A 17121-nucleotide genomic window follows, 5' to 3' on the forward strand; every position below is an offset into this window, starting at 1 on the left:
CTGGCAGGTTGTACATTCTCTTCATCTTGGCGGTGGAGTTGACGATGGCTAAGTCGCCTCCCTGACTCTTACAGAAGGCTCTGGCATTTATCCAGGTTTGCTTCTTCAAGTTTCCAACAAAACCATTGGCGGGGGGGGGGGGGATAGACCTGTCGAATAGAATACGCATAACAATAAGGTATTGGATCGAAACGCTTGTTTGGGTATATATAAACAATATGTTGTTGTACGAAGTGTGTAAAATGGTGTTGTTCTCGTTACGAAACGCAATATTAGGGGCTGACAAAAGTATTCGAATATTCAAATATTGGACTAAATGATCGCCATTCAAATAGTTGTTAAGCCATTCGATGATTTGAAAGTATCGTCTTTCAAAAGCAAATAATACTTCACTAAACGCATTAAGCCGTTATTTTCAAATATTGAACCAAATATCCCCGTGTCAATAACCTATTTAATATATGCGCTTTAGTTTTACGATGATGTTTTTGTTTTGAAATGATATACACAGAATCTAAACATCTTAATGTTTTTATCTAAAAGAGCAAGGCTGTAGATTTCTATCGATTTCACAATTATATAAAGCAAATCATCAAACGTTTACGAGGAGATCAAATAAAAGAGTTCTCAAAAAAGCATTGAGAAAATGACATCATTTTTATAACGCAAACACGTTTAATATATATGTATAACATATATAATTCCTGAGGAAACAAACAAATGTCCCAAAAATGGTAGACACTGTAATAATTAAACGACATTCATATACTATAATAACAATCGGCAATTTTTTCGAATAACATTTTAAGGCATTCCTTTGCTTCTGAGAGAGTCGTAAAAAATGATACATAAACATCTCCTTATGAATTCAATGGCTAACCTGTAATTGGTATTCAAGAAACAAAATTGATTCCTTATAAAAACAATAATGATTGAATAATTGATCTATTGACATTCTTTATGTTCCTGTGTTTCTGAAAACTACCACAAGTTGTAGTCTGTTTCTAGTAATTGTGCGCACTGTAGAGGTGTATGGGCTTTGCAGAATAAAAGTAAGCGAAACTTTTGAATTCGCATTCAGACCAATTGATGACCAAACGACTGGTAGTTGAGGCTTCCTATTCGTTGATATATTTGTTTACACTTTTATAATTTAGCAAGAGACTTTTGCTCTCATATTATTTTATTGAACAGTGCTGTCACTGACGAAACAAAACCGTTAATAAATGTTTTTAATATTTCCAATGAAGAGGGTTACCCAAAAAGGAAGAATGTGTAATTGAGAATATACCTTTAATAGTTATAGTAATTTACGTATATATATGAGCATAGCGATACGATATACATAATGTATAGCAAACATGTAAATAAAGTATAAATAAGCATTTACCTTTTTGTACAGATTTGAAGTATTCACGAATTTGAGATTGGTGTACACCGTGTCCCATAGGTTGTACAGGTAACATGTGCCTGAGCCCGATCCGCTGTCCTCATACTTCAGATACCAACAGCCATCACTGCAAAGTGCAGCGCACGATATGATGCCCATGGCAGATCTGCGTGATATTTCCACATATGGCATGTTGATCGCGTTAGACACTTTCGTGAATTTGTGTGTCTTCGATGCGCCCCCATATCTCGCAAATGCGAGCACCAGAAGCATAACTCTCCACATTTTCCACACAATTTGATACTCCGCTTGCTGAAGTTAAAGTGAACAGCACACTTTTCCAATAATGAGACATGCGCATTTTGAATAAAGTTACGAACGCCATAGGGAATGTTTCATTGGACAAATCATTCATCACTGTTTCTCATGTCACTTGAATAAAGCTTTTTTTATTGGACCAATAAACGCTTTAAAGCGCATGTACGCTATATCTTATACATAAATTAAAATAAGGCTAATGACGCCGTGAACAAAACGAATAAGCTCAAATCTTGACTTGCACATTTCGAACTTTTTGCTTCATTACAGAAAACAATGAGTCTTATGAAAGGGACATGTTCACAGATTTTTGCATGTTTCGAAGTTTGTTATTTTTTCTTTAAATTGATAAGTGTAAACATCGGAACTAAATAGCTCCAGTATAAAACACGAAGAAAAATTAAAGAAAGACAACAAAAGTACTCCACACCGGGACTCGAACCGACCCTTGGAGTAAAAGTCTAGCAATCCTCGTAATGTCACTAAATGTAACGATAACAACAGAACTCTCCACATTATTAATATAAATCGTTTCTAGTTTGTAACGCATTATAATTTTCAGGCTTTAAAATCGTCAAAAGATGCATATAATTGATATTCTAGAGCATGGAAAATGTTCAGTATTACTGTTTCCTCGCAAATATAATAACTATAACGAAAATTTGCAGATCTGAAAGATTGTTTTTCAATTTTGTCAATTTACCAAAACGTGTACAAGTCCCTTTAATACCGCAGTTGTGAAAAAATCGATTGAAGCTATTTTCTTAAAACAAAACATATAAACAATATAACTCTCAGCTATATTAATTGATCCAATAAAAAAGCACTGGAAATCCGTTAACATCATATACAAACATGTCATTTTACGAGGATCTTTATGTCATTCATTTGACTAGAACTTCTTCCGGCGGTGCAAATTCGCAGTTTTGTTTGGCAAATTGGCATCATGTGTGCTCCATCTTCTAAAATCCAATTGGCGTAATCAAATGATAAATTTATGTCGTTGTATTTTCTTATAGCATTATCCAAAAGGTTAGTTATTAAACAAACTCCGTGTTTTTTCCAAATTTACACAAACATTGATTTATCTCTTCATTTTTTAATCACAAAACACAATACTTAGGAGCTATTTAACCACTTTTTCTACATGTTCCTATATAAAATACACACTATTTGGAGCTATGAAAGCATTAAAATTTATTTTATTGTTTAATTATTTTTCCTCAATTTATTATATTAAAGTCATATTTTATATTATAAAATAACTAAGTCCACTGCCTCATTGTCTGGTCCTTCAATGCTGACCATCACCAGAGCATTGAGGACAGCAGACTTCAGGTGAGCAGAATTCTCTGTTTTTACCCCTTTCATTGTGCTTAAGCCTACTCGCAGTCTGAAATACAAACAAAATGTAAAATTATTCTGAAATTAGAATGTTTAATCTCATTGACCTAACACTAAGTGATGCTTAAGCAAAAAATCAATTTTCGTTTGTTATTACGTATATTATTGACAGTCTAGTCAAGTACCCAAGGAGCAGTACCGACTTCTGAACACACTGATCTGCACATGTGAAGAATACACAAAGAGCACAATAAACCTACAAAAGGATTTGATTATTTTTTCAAACAACTGTTTTATTTTAAAGTCTAGTATATGTTTATAAAGTTACATTAAAATATGCTTTTGTATTTAAATGTTATCATCTGTAGTGTCTAATATTTTATTCAACACACTATCTGTCTGTTTTTAATAATTATTCGCGTGCGATTTCATTTTGCGTTGATTTCACTACATACTTATAAAAAGTCTAGTTAAGTAAAAATGTTCTACCTCCTTTAACTTATGTTACCCGTGGACAACATTGGACAATATTGCTGCCACTGACTCGCTGTTTGAGACTTTTGGTTCGTGGGTTGGAGGTCTCAGGATCACTAAAACGTCCTTGACACTTCACTTTTACTTATTTTACTCTCTGACAGCGACGATAATTAGTAGTACTGACAAAGAAATGTGCAATTGCAGTTTTCCCAGACACAGGGACTGGTCGTATATTCGATCGTATCATTATTTCGTGCATCAAAACTTAAGAAAACTTTGTTGCAGATATTTAGCGTTTTCCGAAAATATTGAATAAGCTATTTGATGTGAATGCGTGTTATGTTGGTGCTGTTAATTTAGTCGCGTTTGAGAAAATAGTGTGAACATTGTAAGTTTGCGGGAGAAATCAAGTGAGACGTTTGACTTCAATTAATTGTAAATATAACTTAAATTACGCTGAAACGTATACCGTGTTTTACTAAAATAATATGATGTTATACTGCAAGTAATAATAAAACACATGTTATGTTCTGTTATTCAAGTACACACTACCGCAACAAACAACGTGTCGTTGACTGTTTATTTTGTTAATAGTCGTGTGCAATTAAAATGGAACAGCAGCTTGAAATAGCTTGTAAACTTTTCAAGCATCACGACGTCATTATCTGAAAATCAAGCGCCGCGGCGTAATGGATTTTGAAGTCCAGGCACCACGGGCCCGCTGTGCTTAAACCGTCTGGTGAAATGCCTTATATATGTATAGAGAGAGAGAGAGAGAGAGAGAGAGAGAGAGAGAGAGAGAGAGAGAGAGAGAGAGAGAGAGAGAGAGAGAGAGAGAGAGAGAGAGAGAGAGAGAGAGAGAGAGAGAGAGAGAGAGAGAGAGAGAGAGAGAGAATATGCCAAGCGGGCGTCCCTGAATATAAGTGGACACAATGGACGAGGAAGGACCGAGCCTATACACCGGGATCATCTTAATTGTGGTTTTTACATAATAATTACATTTACTGTACCGAAGTGTTCATATTCAAAAGTAAACGGAGGAGCTCTCATTTGTCTGAACATTATATTGCCCATCCCGTTAATCTCATCTAATAAGTATGTAATGAATATACCGTGGTTGTTGTATTGTCTCAAGGAGGTGTGAACTCCAGAAAGAAGATGTCGAGACTTTTTTTCTTTCTTTTTTTTTAATCAGAGTTTATTTACAGGTCCTACCGGCCTCTTCACGAGGTCTTTGAGGTCCGACCTGCCCCTGTGACCTTTCAGGGGAAAAAGATTAATTTTGGGCCAAAGTAGGTCAAATTTACCCCGGCTTCCCGGGTATTCGCCAAAGATATAATTTAGATCCAAATATACCAGTGCACGGTGGCCAATGAGACCTTAATGTGCACTGGTAGTTGACAATTCAAAGACAAATTCTCGTCTATACGCAGCTCCACCAAAGGAGTGCAAGCAAGCAGCTCTGCCTTTATGGCCCCTCTCGCTGTCACCGGCCGTCGTCTTCATCCCCGAGACAGTTTCCCCAGTGCGTTGAGCGTACTGAGTACCGCTGTCCCGGGGTCCCTCTATAAGGCCACCCCTCGAAGTTCCAGGCATGCTTCATTACCTCCCAAGGAAAGAAGCCTGTTCTGTTCCGCCCCGTATTTCCTCCACACTGGTGGTCTTGCTGTCCCACTATCCCCGTCCCTCTACAGACGGGACCTCTGGCACGTCCGGGTCAGCGAGCTCTCGACGATAGACAGCGGGTGACAAGTCCGCTGCATCTTGGAGAAGACAGCAATCCCAGCAGTGCGGAAGACGTCCGGCTCGAGGGTGACGGACTCAGCTGGATTAGCAGAGCCACCCGCAGAAGTTCCCCTCAACCGAAATCTTCTGCGGGGGACTCTCGCCTCGGTCGCAACGCGCACGCTCCAGCTGCTGACCGAGAGATGTCGAGACTGACTAATGGGGTTATTTACCCTCGGGACTTCGGTTAAAAACCATTGCCCGAGCACAGATGATGTCGAGACTGAGTTCTGATCTCGTATTTATAGATTCCGACTCAGTTACCACGTGACAATATGAACCAATGAAATCCTCGGCTTTTAACGACAAAGTGTGCATAGGTTCATTCCTTAAATAATATAACAATCTAAACTCAACACATCATATACAGCTCTTTGGTCAAATTAACAGCTTTAACGAAAAGCAGTATTTACAAATAATCAGCTGAACATAGATATTTGAAACAAACAATCGCCGAACTTAACAATTGGTAAGGCATATGAATAGCTGAGCCAGTAGAAACTCTGCCCCATGAGAAATAATAACTGTTCATATAAATATTGACATTTCTATAATGCAACAAATGACTAGGCTGTATCTCGGCGAAACATCCAGATACTCTCAAAGGATTACTGTTAAAGTATGAAAACAATAATCTTAATACTGATCAGAGGCCGAGATCTTGCTTACAGACAAAAAATATTTCGCGTCTGAACTTTACATGGCGGTCACTTTCAAAGACGCTGACTAACAATATATTTTACTAATTAAAAAGTAAACATATAAAGTTATGAACAATTAAGGGGATGAATATAAGTACATTCACAAAATTAACTTCTGCAACTCTTTAAAGTGTAAGTGTGCAGTATAACCTACGCGACATGAAATTGATAATCAAACGAACGGAGTTTAGTGTTTGACAAAACACAGTGACAGACTAACCAATAGCAATATTTGCTAATAAAGGATATACGATGATGATTTCTGGTGGATTCAGCTGGCTTCCTCCGTAGGCTATCCATGTATTTTCTGTCGATGTTTATAATGTTAACATTTTCACAATATCATCTGTTTCCGGGAGTGATAAAAATGTAAAGTAAGAAAACTTTCCTTACATTATTATTTGTAATAATACGTGTTATTAACAGAGCATGACAGTGTATATATTGTCCTACTCATGCGTGTGGATTAAACTACGATGGCGTTTGTCTGGCTTGTTCAATAGGCTCACATCATAACGACATAGCAGTTTATTTACCTATAATTAATTATATTTTGAAATTTCTTTGTGTTGCCCTCTGGGAAAATCTGGCTTAATGTATGTGCGTAAAGTATCGTCCCATATTATCCTGTACAGTGGCTTATCAGGGACGGTAATTTCTGAATTTATGGAATTTTCGTTAAAAGGTGCCTCACTGTGATCGTGTTGTTGTGATTGAAATACCGAACTCTGTGGATACAATTATAACAATAAAGCAAGCGACTGACAATGCATAATCGGTCTACTATGCAGATCAACGTAGACTGTAAATGAAACGTACACTGTTTCTACCCTACAGTACACTAGACTTATTATGCTTCCCCCCAAAAAAATGTTTTGTGGGAGCTTTTAGTCGCCGCTTCGTCCGTCCGTCCGTCCGTGTGTCCGTCAGTGCACAATTTTTGTCCGGGCTATTTCTCAGCAACTAATGACCGGAATTCAATGAAACTTTATGGGAAGCTTCACTACCAAGAAGAGATGTGCATATTATCAGCGGGTTCTGGTCGGATGATTTTTCACAGAATTATGGCCCTTTGAAATTTTCCATTAACTGTACGTATGGTGCAATTCTTGTCCGGGCTATTTCTCAGCAACCAATGACCGGAATTTAATGAAACTTTATGGGAAGCTTCACTACCAAGAAGAGATGTGCATATTATCAGCGGGTTCTGGTCGGATGATTTTTCACAGAATTATGGCCCTTTGAAATTTTCCATTAACTGTACGTATGGTGCAATTCTTGTCCGGGCTATTTCTCAGCAACCAATGACCGGAATTTAATGAAACTTTATGGGAAGCTTCACTACCAAGAGGATATGTGCATGTTATCAGCCGGTTCTGGTCGGATGATTTTTCACAGAGTTATGGCCCTTTGAAATTTTCCATTAACTGAAAATATAGTGCTATTCTTGTCCGGGCTATTTTTCAGCAACTAATGACCGGAATTCAATGAAACTTTATGGGAAGCTTCACTACACAGAGGAGATGTGCATATTATCAGCGGGTTCTGGTCGGATGATTTTTCACAGAGAAATGGCCTTTTGAAATTTTATATAAAAAATTATTGTCCCCCAAACTACTGTGCCCTCAATATGTTTCCTTTTATCTGAATAAATAGTGCAATATTGTGACAAAAAAACTTTTGGGAGCATCACCCGTCTCCGACGGTTTTTTGTTTTTTGTAAGTCAGGCATATATAAGTTACTATTTTATTGTTATTACATGTATTAATATGCGTGTATTATCTTAGCATAGACTGCATTGAAATATAGTTAGATGGATTTAATTACTATGATCAATTTTCCTGATTTATTATGCAGTTTGTGATTGCTGAGTAAATTTTCAACAAAAACTACATTTTTAAACAGTTTTACATGTATTCATAAGAGTCGTGTTCTGAGAAAACTGGGCATAATGCATGTGCGTAAAGTGTAGTCCCAGATTAGCCTGTGCAGTCCACACAGGCTAATCAGGGACGACACTTTCCGCCTAAATTGGATTTTTGCTAAGAAGAGACTTCATTTAAACGAAATAAAATTCAAAAGCGGAAAGTGTCGCCCCTGATTAGCCTGTGCGGACTGCATTTACCATTTATGTATGGAGACGACAGTTTTGTTTAAAATGTATGTAGACTCTCAAAATAAACTGCCTTATATCACGATCAAAGTTTATACGGCGCAGGGGCGAATCGTGACATAGCAATTTTACATTGAAATGACATAAAAGCATACTCCGTTTTCATTTTGTTCGAAACATATGCCAACCTTCAGTATCTGGAGCAACAGCATTATCACTATGACATATGATTTATTCAATATACACAAGACATACAGTCCATGAGTATACATGTTCAAAACATAGTAATGTATATCCAGGCATGAAATGTTTTCAATTTGAATTTCGTAAGTTTTTTAATAAAGTAGTAATGCATTAAAATGTCTTGGACACTTAAATTACTGCATTTAGAATTTATTTAACAATGTTATTGTTAAAACATTAAAAAGAAGACGATTCTTCAATGAAGCGAGAAATCAAGTTTTAGTATTAAGTTATACACAATCACAAAAATATTTATAAAATTTTCTTTAACTAAGTGCGTTATGTAAACCATGGCTTAGTTTCTGTTGGTTCTTGCATTTTCAGACTGCATTAACTCATTAAATATTTTTAATTTTTGGTATATTCCAGTAATATTAATTTATATACAATTTTCTAATACCATCACATATGGAACTTTCTAATACAAAAATGATATGTATCCTCAAAAACAAAATTGTGAGATTGTCTCTAATGGAAAGATAGCTTTAGGTGTGTGCCATCTGCCTGATTCAATTTATTATGTATATGATGAAACCATTACTATACAAAGATCAACTCTAAACTCATGTATTCTGACAGGTTTTAAGTTTCTAATACAAAATGATATTCATCCCCAATAACATTGCAATTTTGACATATATTCTTTTGGAAAGATATAGATTCAGGTTTGTTCCATCTGCCTGATTCAATTTCTTATGTAAAAGATGTAACCATTAATATACAAAGATCAAATATAATCTCATTTAAATAGACAGGTTTTAAGTAAGGTTGCAAATCAAATATACAAAACTGACTGTAACCTATTGCGCTTGAGGAATTATAAAGCTCTGACATCCAACTGTGCATAAATGTAGCATTTAATTTTGACTTTACCAAGGATGCAGAACAGTTTCATCAGCTACACCTTGGTTAAGCCATGCATGATTTACGCTTAAGGCCTGCAACAGATAACAAACACATTTTCCACAGAATGTGCATTTGATTTGTAATTTAAACTGTCACTAATGTTGCTATGAATGCACTCGACATAAATGTGATCTTCTAACTGAATAATGTTCAACCAATAATTTATTACAATGACTGTTTTATTTATCAAGGATGTTCAATATTATTCTTTATAAATAATGTACTTTTAGAGATATATGATTTGGTTCATAACCATCGTCGTTCACTGTTTGTTAATTGCATTCCGAGTCGTATCTCGTTAATTTTGATGACTTCGCATAAGGACCCTTGAGACAAAAATCCAAATTATTTGAAAATATTTGACAGTTTGATGGCGTCGCTGTGATGTTCGTCTGATTCGTAAAGGCTGGACTGGAGTCCGTGTTTCGATTTGTATTTGTCAGGTAATCCGACATAGCAAGGTAATCAAATAAGATTGGGCCTAAGCAGACCTTAAAATAATCTGGCTTTTGCACCATATCCATGCAGCTTGGGTGCACGTAACACAGTGATTCCCATTGATCTTTATTGTAATTTGTAAACAGACAAGTGCATTACATTAATATATGATAAAGTTTCAACCTCGAAAATGATTTAAGATAATGATGGTAATGGTTTTGATGCATATTTATTGCTTTACTACCAAACGTTCATATGTGCACTACAGACAAGCACGCCGCTCTTGTATTTGCTGAACCTGACTGCAACGCATCAGGCCACTTATTCACCAACCCATTCTGATACTTGAGAATAAAGAACAGGTTGTGAACAGTGAAATAAATACCCTGCTACTGCTCTTGAATGTGTCTTGTTCTGAGAAAACTGGGCATAATGCATGTGCGTAAAGTGCCGTCCCAGATTAGCCTGTGCAGTACGCACAGGCTAATCAGCGACGACTCTTTCTGCTTTTATGACATTTTTCGTTTGAAAGAAGTCCCTTCTTAGCAAAAATGCAATTTAGGCGGAAAGTGTCGTCCCTGATTAGCCTGTGCGGATTGCACAGACTAATCTGGGACGACACTTTACGCACATGCATTATGCCCAGTTTTCTCAGAACACGACTCATTTAAAGAATATTCTTAAATCTTAAACCTAAGTCAAGAATAAGTTGTTGAGAACGGGCACTTTGCTAAATAGTTTGTACTCATTCATTGGTGCCTTCTTTGTGTCAGATATTTTATTTGAAACAATAATATGTTTAGTGGCTATGTACATCTTAGATGTAGATATAAACGGTTAAACATAACATGTATTTTAACAACTTTACTGACATCAGAATACAACTTTGTGTTGATTATACAGAATGTTTTATTTTTGCGAACGGATCGAAACTTTTTATTGAGGATGTCGACCTTTGGTTACACATTTTAAACAAGCCCTACATCGCATTAAACTGGTTACTAAGTCCAGTATATATTATTTTCGGATTAGACAATTGTACAACTCTACCGTTGATTGTGTGAAGAGAGAAAGATTCACTGATGAATGGCCTTTTAAGTGAAAGTTTGTCTACTATAGGTGAAATTTAATGTTACACATGGATAGCATCATATTTTCGCTGATTAAATGCATTGATAGTAAAGACCACGACCAACATTAATTGTTAATTATATGTTTTATTTTTATATTAAACTTGACTCCTTATTTTCGAATTGAACAATATTGAGTAACAAACGAACACACAATATCAATCAACATATAATACACACAGTTGTAAGCCGCACTTATTTGTCTTTAATTGATTTTGCAACGTTAGTATAACAACATGTAGTTGTGTTACAGTATTTGTATATATCGTTTACGTGTCTGGGAAAATATAACAAGCGTACCAAAGGAAATGTATTTTTAAAATATTATTTACGAAAATTTATTATGTATTGACATCAAGCAATTTTAACGACATACAGTAAATGCAAAGAATGATCTTGCTCCTCAAATAACTCTTTAGTGTACCTGTGGCTTGTTTTACACTCACAGTGATTTATAAGTGTACTGGGACAACACATTAAGTATACGTATTTTTATGTAAATCTCAATCTAAAATCTGATATTGGTTTTGTGATTCCGGGGCCTTATTCATTGTAAGGGCGAATAAGTCGGACCTCTAGACCGTCACTCTACCGCCCCTGCGGTATTCTGACAGACCAGACGGTAGCGGCAAGGACAACGCCATCGCGTTACTCATACGTCGGTTGATGTTGTTGTTAACGTTTTCAAGAGAAACGCGAAGAGATCCGTTTCTTGAAATCTCCTGTTCTTGCCTGACTGGCTGTGAGGCGTCATGTTCCGCGGTGAAAACCGTGTCAGACTCCGTGGACATGACGTACTTTCCGTTACACCAACGGTACAGTCGGTACGAGAGGCAGAACAAAGCGAGCTCCGTCATCATCAGGATACTGTGCAGTTCTGGGAGAACGAGGTACTCCAAGTACTCATCTGAACTGAAGGATAACGCGATGATTGTTAGGCATAATGCCATGCTTTTTGTACTTGTGGTTATGCCCAAGGTTCGCCGCATGTCCGCGGGCATGCGCATTGACAGCGCAATGAGATAAGCAATCGTGAACGCAACAGGGGCAAAGATGGCTGCGAATACCCATGTTTTCCACGTGGATGTGTACATTTGAGGGTACATGTAGCTGCTTATTATTACTGTCGCCACTATCATCACTGTGGCTACAGAGCTGCCGACCTGCAAACAACAACGTGAATGCCATACCTCGCTTTCTTAAAACAACAATGTATTAAAAAGGATGTTTGTGTGTTAAACTGTTCATCGCAAAAATTATCCAGCAACATTATTAGTAATAAACACTACATACTCGGTGTAAATCGGATATAAATAAAATACAGCATGTTTAATATCATTTAAAGAACTATTTCTCTATATTTTAACACGCAACTGCATCTTCTATTCATGATTTTATGATATGATCTTTTCATAACTTTTTGGCGTGAACATTTTCAACTCCAATACTCACTCTGGCTATCCATTTAGCAACTTTTTCGGAGTACCTCACCACGATCATCCCTATGGCGACTGGCACGAGTGTGGTTGACATGGTAACGGACACCTGCACGTACGGCAATACGATTCCCCCACCCCAAGAGCGCGAGAACATCCACATGTTGAGTGGCATGAATCCCAACGCGAGAACAGTCGAGCTCGCCGATATAATAACTCTGAAAGAAGCAAACGTATGTTGAAAAGTCACGTTATCAAATCGATTCGTAAGCTCGTTCTCGAGCTCTCATGTCAGTTTCGTTAAGATGTTGCAGTGAATAGCCGAATATTTAAAATAGTTCATTGTTGTATGCTGTTTGAAAATTCAGTACTGTTTTTTTAGGATTACTATATATCAAATATCGAATGCTTCGACTGTACATCGATTAACAAAAACGGAACTTGTATATACGCGACGTATTCTCAAAATCGTATATCAGCAGATTGTATTGTGATGACATAGTTCACGACAACACACCCCAGTGCGAGGTCCCCGTCTGCATAATGCACAAACAGGTTTGAAATACCGCCTGCAGGACACGTGGCGAGCACGGTTAGGCTCAGCCTGTCGTAAAGGTTGAGATTCATGGCGCAGATGAGTGCGTAGAACACGTAGGGGATTAAAACGAAGTGCAAGACAATAGCCGTGACCACGCCGAGGGGCCGCGAGAAGTGAGACCGGATGTGGTTCACGTGCAGTGAGCAGCCAAACGAGAGCATGAGCAGAACGGTGAGGGAAATAAGTAGCACGTCCATGACAATCTGGAGCGTGCCGGATGGGTCAACGCCAGTGCTGTTTGATGGGCTGGTCTGGAGCGCGCCGGATGTGTCAATGCCAGTGCTGTTTACTGGGCTTGACGACGAAGATTCGTTCATTTTCGCGTCCATTGCGGTTATGTGAATGTGCTTGTGACCTATTAAGGCTCACTGGAATAAAAGGCCTACGTGTAAGATGAAATTTGGCGGAAAAGTAATATAGCATTTATACACATTTAAAAAGTCGTATCATTATTATTATTTATAATTATTTTTAAACAGTGTTAACACGACAAACTCGAAATGAATAAACACACCATGACATACATGTTAATCCTTCTTTTCAAAATTGTTATCCATCATGACTGATTTGTTAGATATCGTAGCGTGGTTGCTGGTTTTGAGAAGAACGCCAGAACGACAAAAAATGTGTCAATACGATTTTTGCCCCTTTTGATCGTTTTGGCTCGTATATTTGTCGTTCTTTCGTCACAGTGTCGGGTGTTCAAACTTTACAATACGCCATTACGAAAGAACGACACCATTACAAAATATACAAAAACGGCTCCGACAATATTGAAGTATGTGTTACTTATAAAGTTAATTTTAAATCAGGTACATTAAAATTGACGTTAGCTATCTAATACATACATTGTCACATACATTATATGGATGGGCGTTAAAAGACGTATATGAAATAGAAATTAAACAAAAACACGTACCTGTTGCTTGAAAGCTGATCGTTCTCACACATTTTTTAAAGTAATGTTCAAGCTAAAATTATGAAATGTCAGATCCTAGTGTAACATCTGTATGTTTTAATAATATATTTGTATACAATTAACACGAAGTGTATTTTATTCATTTTACCTTTTAGTATTATACCTCAATACATTTTCCTCTTGCCGTCCGTGTGTGGGTTTCATTTCCACGGATTAAAACGTATGCGTACGCAAAATGTATTTATTGGCGCTAAATATGGCACAACCAAAAAGTTATCATGGCATTATGAGTAGCATTTAAGTCTTAATTAATTAATACAGATGAATATATCCGATCAGGAGCAACGTCCATGAACCAATAGAAATATTGCACAGAATTTAATTTCACGCTCAAAATAGGTAAACATAAAGTGTTCTCTTTGAACTGATAAAAAGTACTTACTTCAATATGTACTTAACTATATTAATTTGTTGTTGGACTGTGGACCGTGCAGTCAATTCATTTGTTTGTGATTGAGCCTCAACTTTAAACTTCAAGTGGTATCCTATTATTGGAAAAATCAATGTTCGAGTATTTTTTTACGAGAAATTAAAATGTTAATTAATCGTTTCGGCTTTTAAAAGGTTAAATTAATAAGTTAAAATTTTTATAACAGTTTACTAGTATTCAACTATATCTCACCTCCTACAAAAATGACCTAATCCGATTGCCTTAGAGCGGCCACGCGCCAATGGAGTAATTTCCATACTACCCGAGTAATCGAGTAGTCGGTTGAGATATAATCGTTACACCGTTAGTAACTGACGGTGTATGGGATATACACCCTCAACAATTTAATACCATACTCGAGCTTCGCTCATGTATGGTATGACATTACTGATGGTGTAAATCCCATACACCATCAGTACACCGTAAGTAACTGACGGTGTATAGGATATACACCCTCAGTAATTTAATACCATACTCGAGCTTCGCTCTCGTATGGTATGACATTACTGAGGGTGTATATTCCATACACCGTCAGTAACAAACGGTGTAACTTATAGTATCAATTAAAATAACTTTACAGAAAGTACATTTTAACTACTGATCATTTTATACTACTACTACTACTACTACTACTACTACTACTACTACTACTACTACTACTACTACTACTACTACTACTACTACTACTACTACTACTACTACTACTACTACTACTACTACTACAACAACAACAACTACTACTACTACTACTACTACTACTACTACTACTACTACTACTACTTCTACTACTACTACTACTACTACTACTACTACTACTACTACTACTACTACTACTACTACTACTACTACTACTACTACTACTACTACTACTACTACTACTACTTCTACGTCTACTACTACGTCTACTACTACTACTACTACTACTACTACTACTACTACTACTACTACTACTACTACTACTACTACTACTACTTCTACTACTACTACTACTACTACTACTACTACTACTACTACTACTACTACTACTAATAATAATAATAATAATAATAATAATACTAATAATAATAATACTAATAATGATACTACTACTACTACTACTAATAATAATAATAATAATAATAATAATAATATTATTATTATTATTATTATTATTATTAATTAGAGCGTTTGAGATATGGGACTCGTCATGCGTAAATGGGTCTTATGACGATTGCAGCCATTGTACATGTAGGTCCAGACCAGCTTGGTTAGAAGCTACGCTGTTCTGTATACATTTACACAATGTTTCGTGGTCTCATTAGCGGGCAAAGTAGCTCCTGACAAGACTGCGTGATTGCACAGACTGGCTTGGAGCTACGCTGGTCGCTTATTGCAGAATATCCAGTTCGCATGACACAACGAGTTTGAATGGGTTATAATCGGTCAGCTTTGTTTGTACCTGCAAATAAGACATGTTTCCTATTTGTCAAGCGCTTGCTCATTCCGGGATACGTCTGTAATAATAACATGCACAAACCATGGAAATCACATTGTTATCTATTGAATGCACTACACTTATTCTGATTCCCGTCGTACTAATACATAATTACTCCAGGCAACCGTGGAAAATGTCGGCGCACTACGTATGTATTAATTATCGTAAAAATATTAAAGTTTGGAGTAAGTGAAAATCATTCGAGCTTTTGTTAAGGTTTAGTTATAGGTATCGATCCGTCTATTGTTTTTTTATCACTTATGATTTATTTAAAAAAAGCATAGTATGTCATGTCTATCCAATTCGGACACAGCGCCTTTCGGATAGTTAATGTGTACACAATTGCACAAGAGAATATCTGTTCAATGTACGTAATGTATATGATGGATATTTTTTGGTCAACAATAGCATATGAAAATTGTATATATATATATATATATATATATATATATACCAATATATAGTGCCAGTTACGCGGTCTCGGTAGTTTTCAGACTGTACTTACGAGGTCAATATAAAAAACGGGGTCTATATACAACCCCGCATTCTAGGCTCCTTTAATTACTATGAGGGGGGTGTAGGGGAGGTAATGCAATCAAATCTCACAATAAGGTCTTAAATCGAAAACCACAATCAGGTCTGAAATTGAAATTGTATATACCTCGCAAATAAGTTCGCTATATATTTCCTTGTATAAGACGTTAAATAAATGACGTATTTATATACAATAATAATAGTAGGTACCCCTATATACCTTAATTCGTGTTTATATCGGATAAAAAAGGGTATGGAGATACATGTATTTAAAGTGGGAACCCCATAACCTATTTCTAAATCAGAGACCCCGTAACTGGCCATATGTGTGAATATATATATATATATATATATATATATATATATATATACTAATATATAGTGCCAGTTACGCGGTCTCGGTAGTTTTCAGACTGTACTTACGAGGTCAATATAAAAAACGGGGTCTATATACAACCCCGCATTCTAGGCTCCTTTAATTACTATGAGGGGGGTGTAGGGGAGGTAATGCAATCAAATCTCACAATAAGGTCTTAAATCGAAAACCACAATCAGGTCTGAAATTGAAATTGTATATACCTCGCAAATAAGTTCGCTATATATTTCCTTGTATAAGACGTTAAATAAATGACGTATTTATATACAATAATAATAGTAGGTACCCCTATATACCTTAATTCGTGTTTATATCGGATAAAAAAGGGTATGGAGATACATGTATTTAAAGTGGGAACCCCATAACCTATTTCTAAATCAGAGACCCCGTAACTGGCCATATGTGTGAATATATATATATATATATATATATATATATATATATATAT

At 36.3% G+C, this 17121-nt stretch overlaps 1 protein-coding gene across 1 annotated transcript; it reads right to left on the minus strand.

Moving 5' to 3' along the window:
- Positions 1 to 11421: 11421 nt before the first annotated feature.
- LOC127855263 (ileal sodium/bile acid cotransporter-like) lies at positions 11422 to 13209 on the minus strand. The gene is made up of 3 exons (XM_052390751.1): positions 12800 to 13209; positions 12299 to 12500; positions 11422 to 12009 (listed from the first exon to the last, which is right to left on the minus strand). The coding sequence occupies exons 1-3, from the start codon at positions 13207 to 13209 to the stop codon at positions 11422 to 11424; spliced, it is 1200 nt and encodes a 399-aa protein (XP_052246711.1).
- Positions 13210 to 17121: the final 3912 nt, after the last annotated feature.

The sequence above is a fragment of the Dreissena polymorpha genome, chromosome 1 (genome assembly GCF_020536995.1).
Source record: "Dreissena polymorpha isolate Duluth1 chromosome 1, UMN_Dpol_1.0, whole genome shotgun sequence".
Taxonomy (NCBI): Eukaryota; Metazoa; Mollusca; class Bivalvia; order Myida; family Dreissenidae; genus Dreissena; species Dreissena polymorpha.

Excerpts from the sequence above, each read along its gene's own strand:
- LOC127855263 (XM_052390751.1), bottom strand. The coding sequence starts at position 13,209 with ATGGACGCGAAAATGAACGAATCTTCGTCGTCAAGCCCAGTAAACAGC. Across the intron at positions 12,501-12,799 it reads GACGGGGACCTCGCACTGGG|AGTTATTATATCGGCGAGCT; the intron begins GTGTGTTGTCGT and ends TGCTTCTTTCAG. Across the intron at positions 12,010-12,298 it reads TTGCTAAATGGATAGCCAGA|GTCGGCAGCTCTGTAGCCAC; the intron begins GTGAGTATTGGA and ends TGTTGTTTGCAG.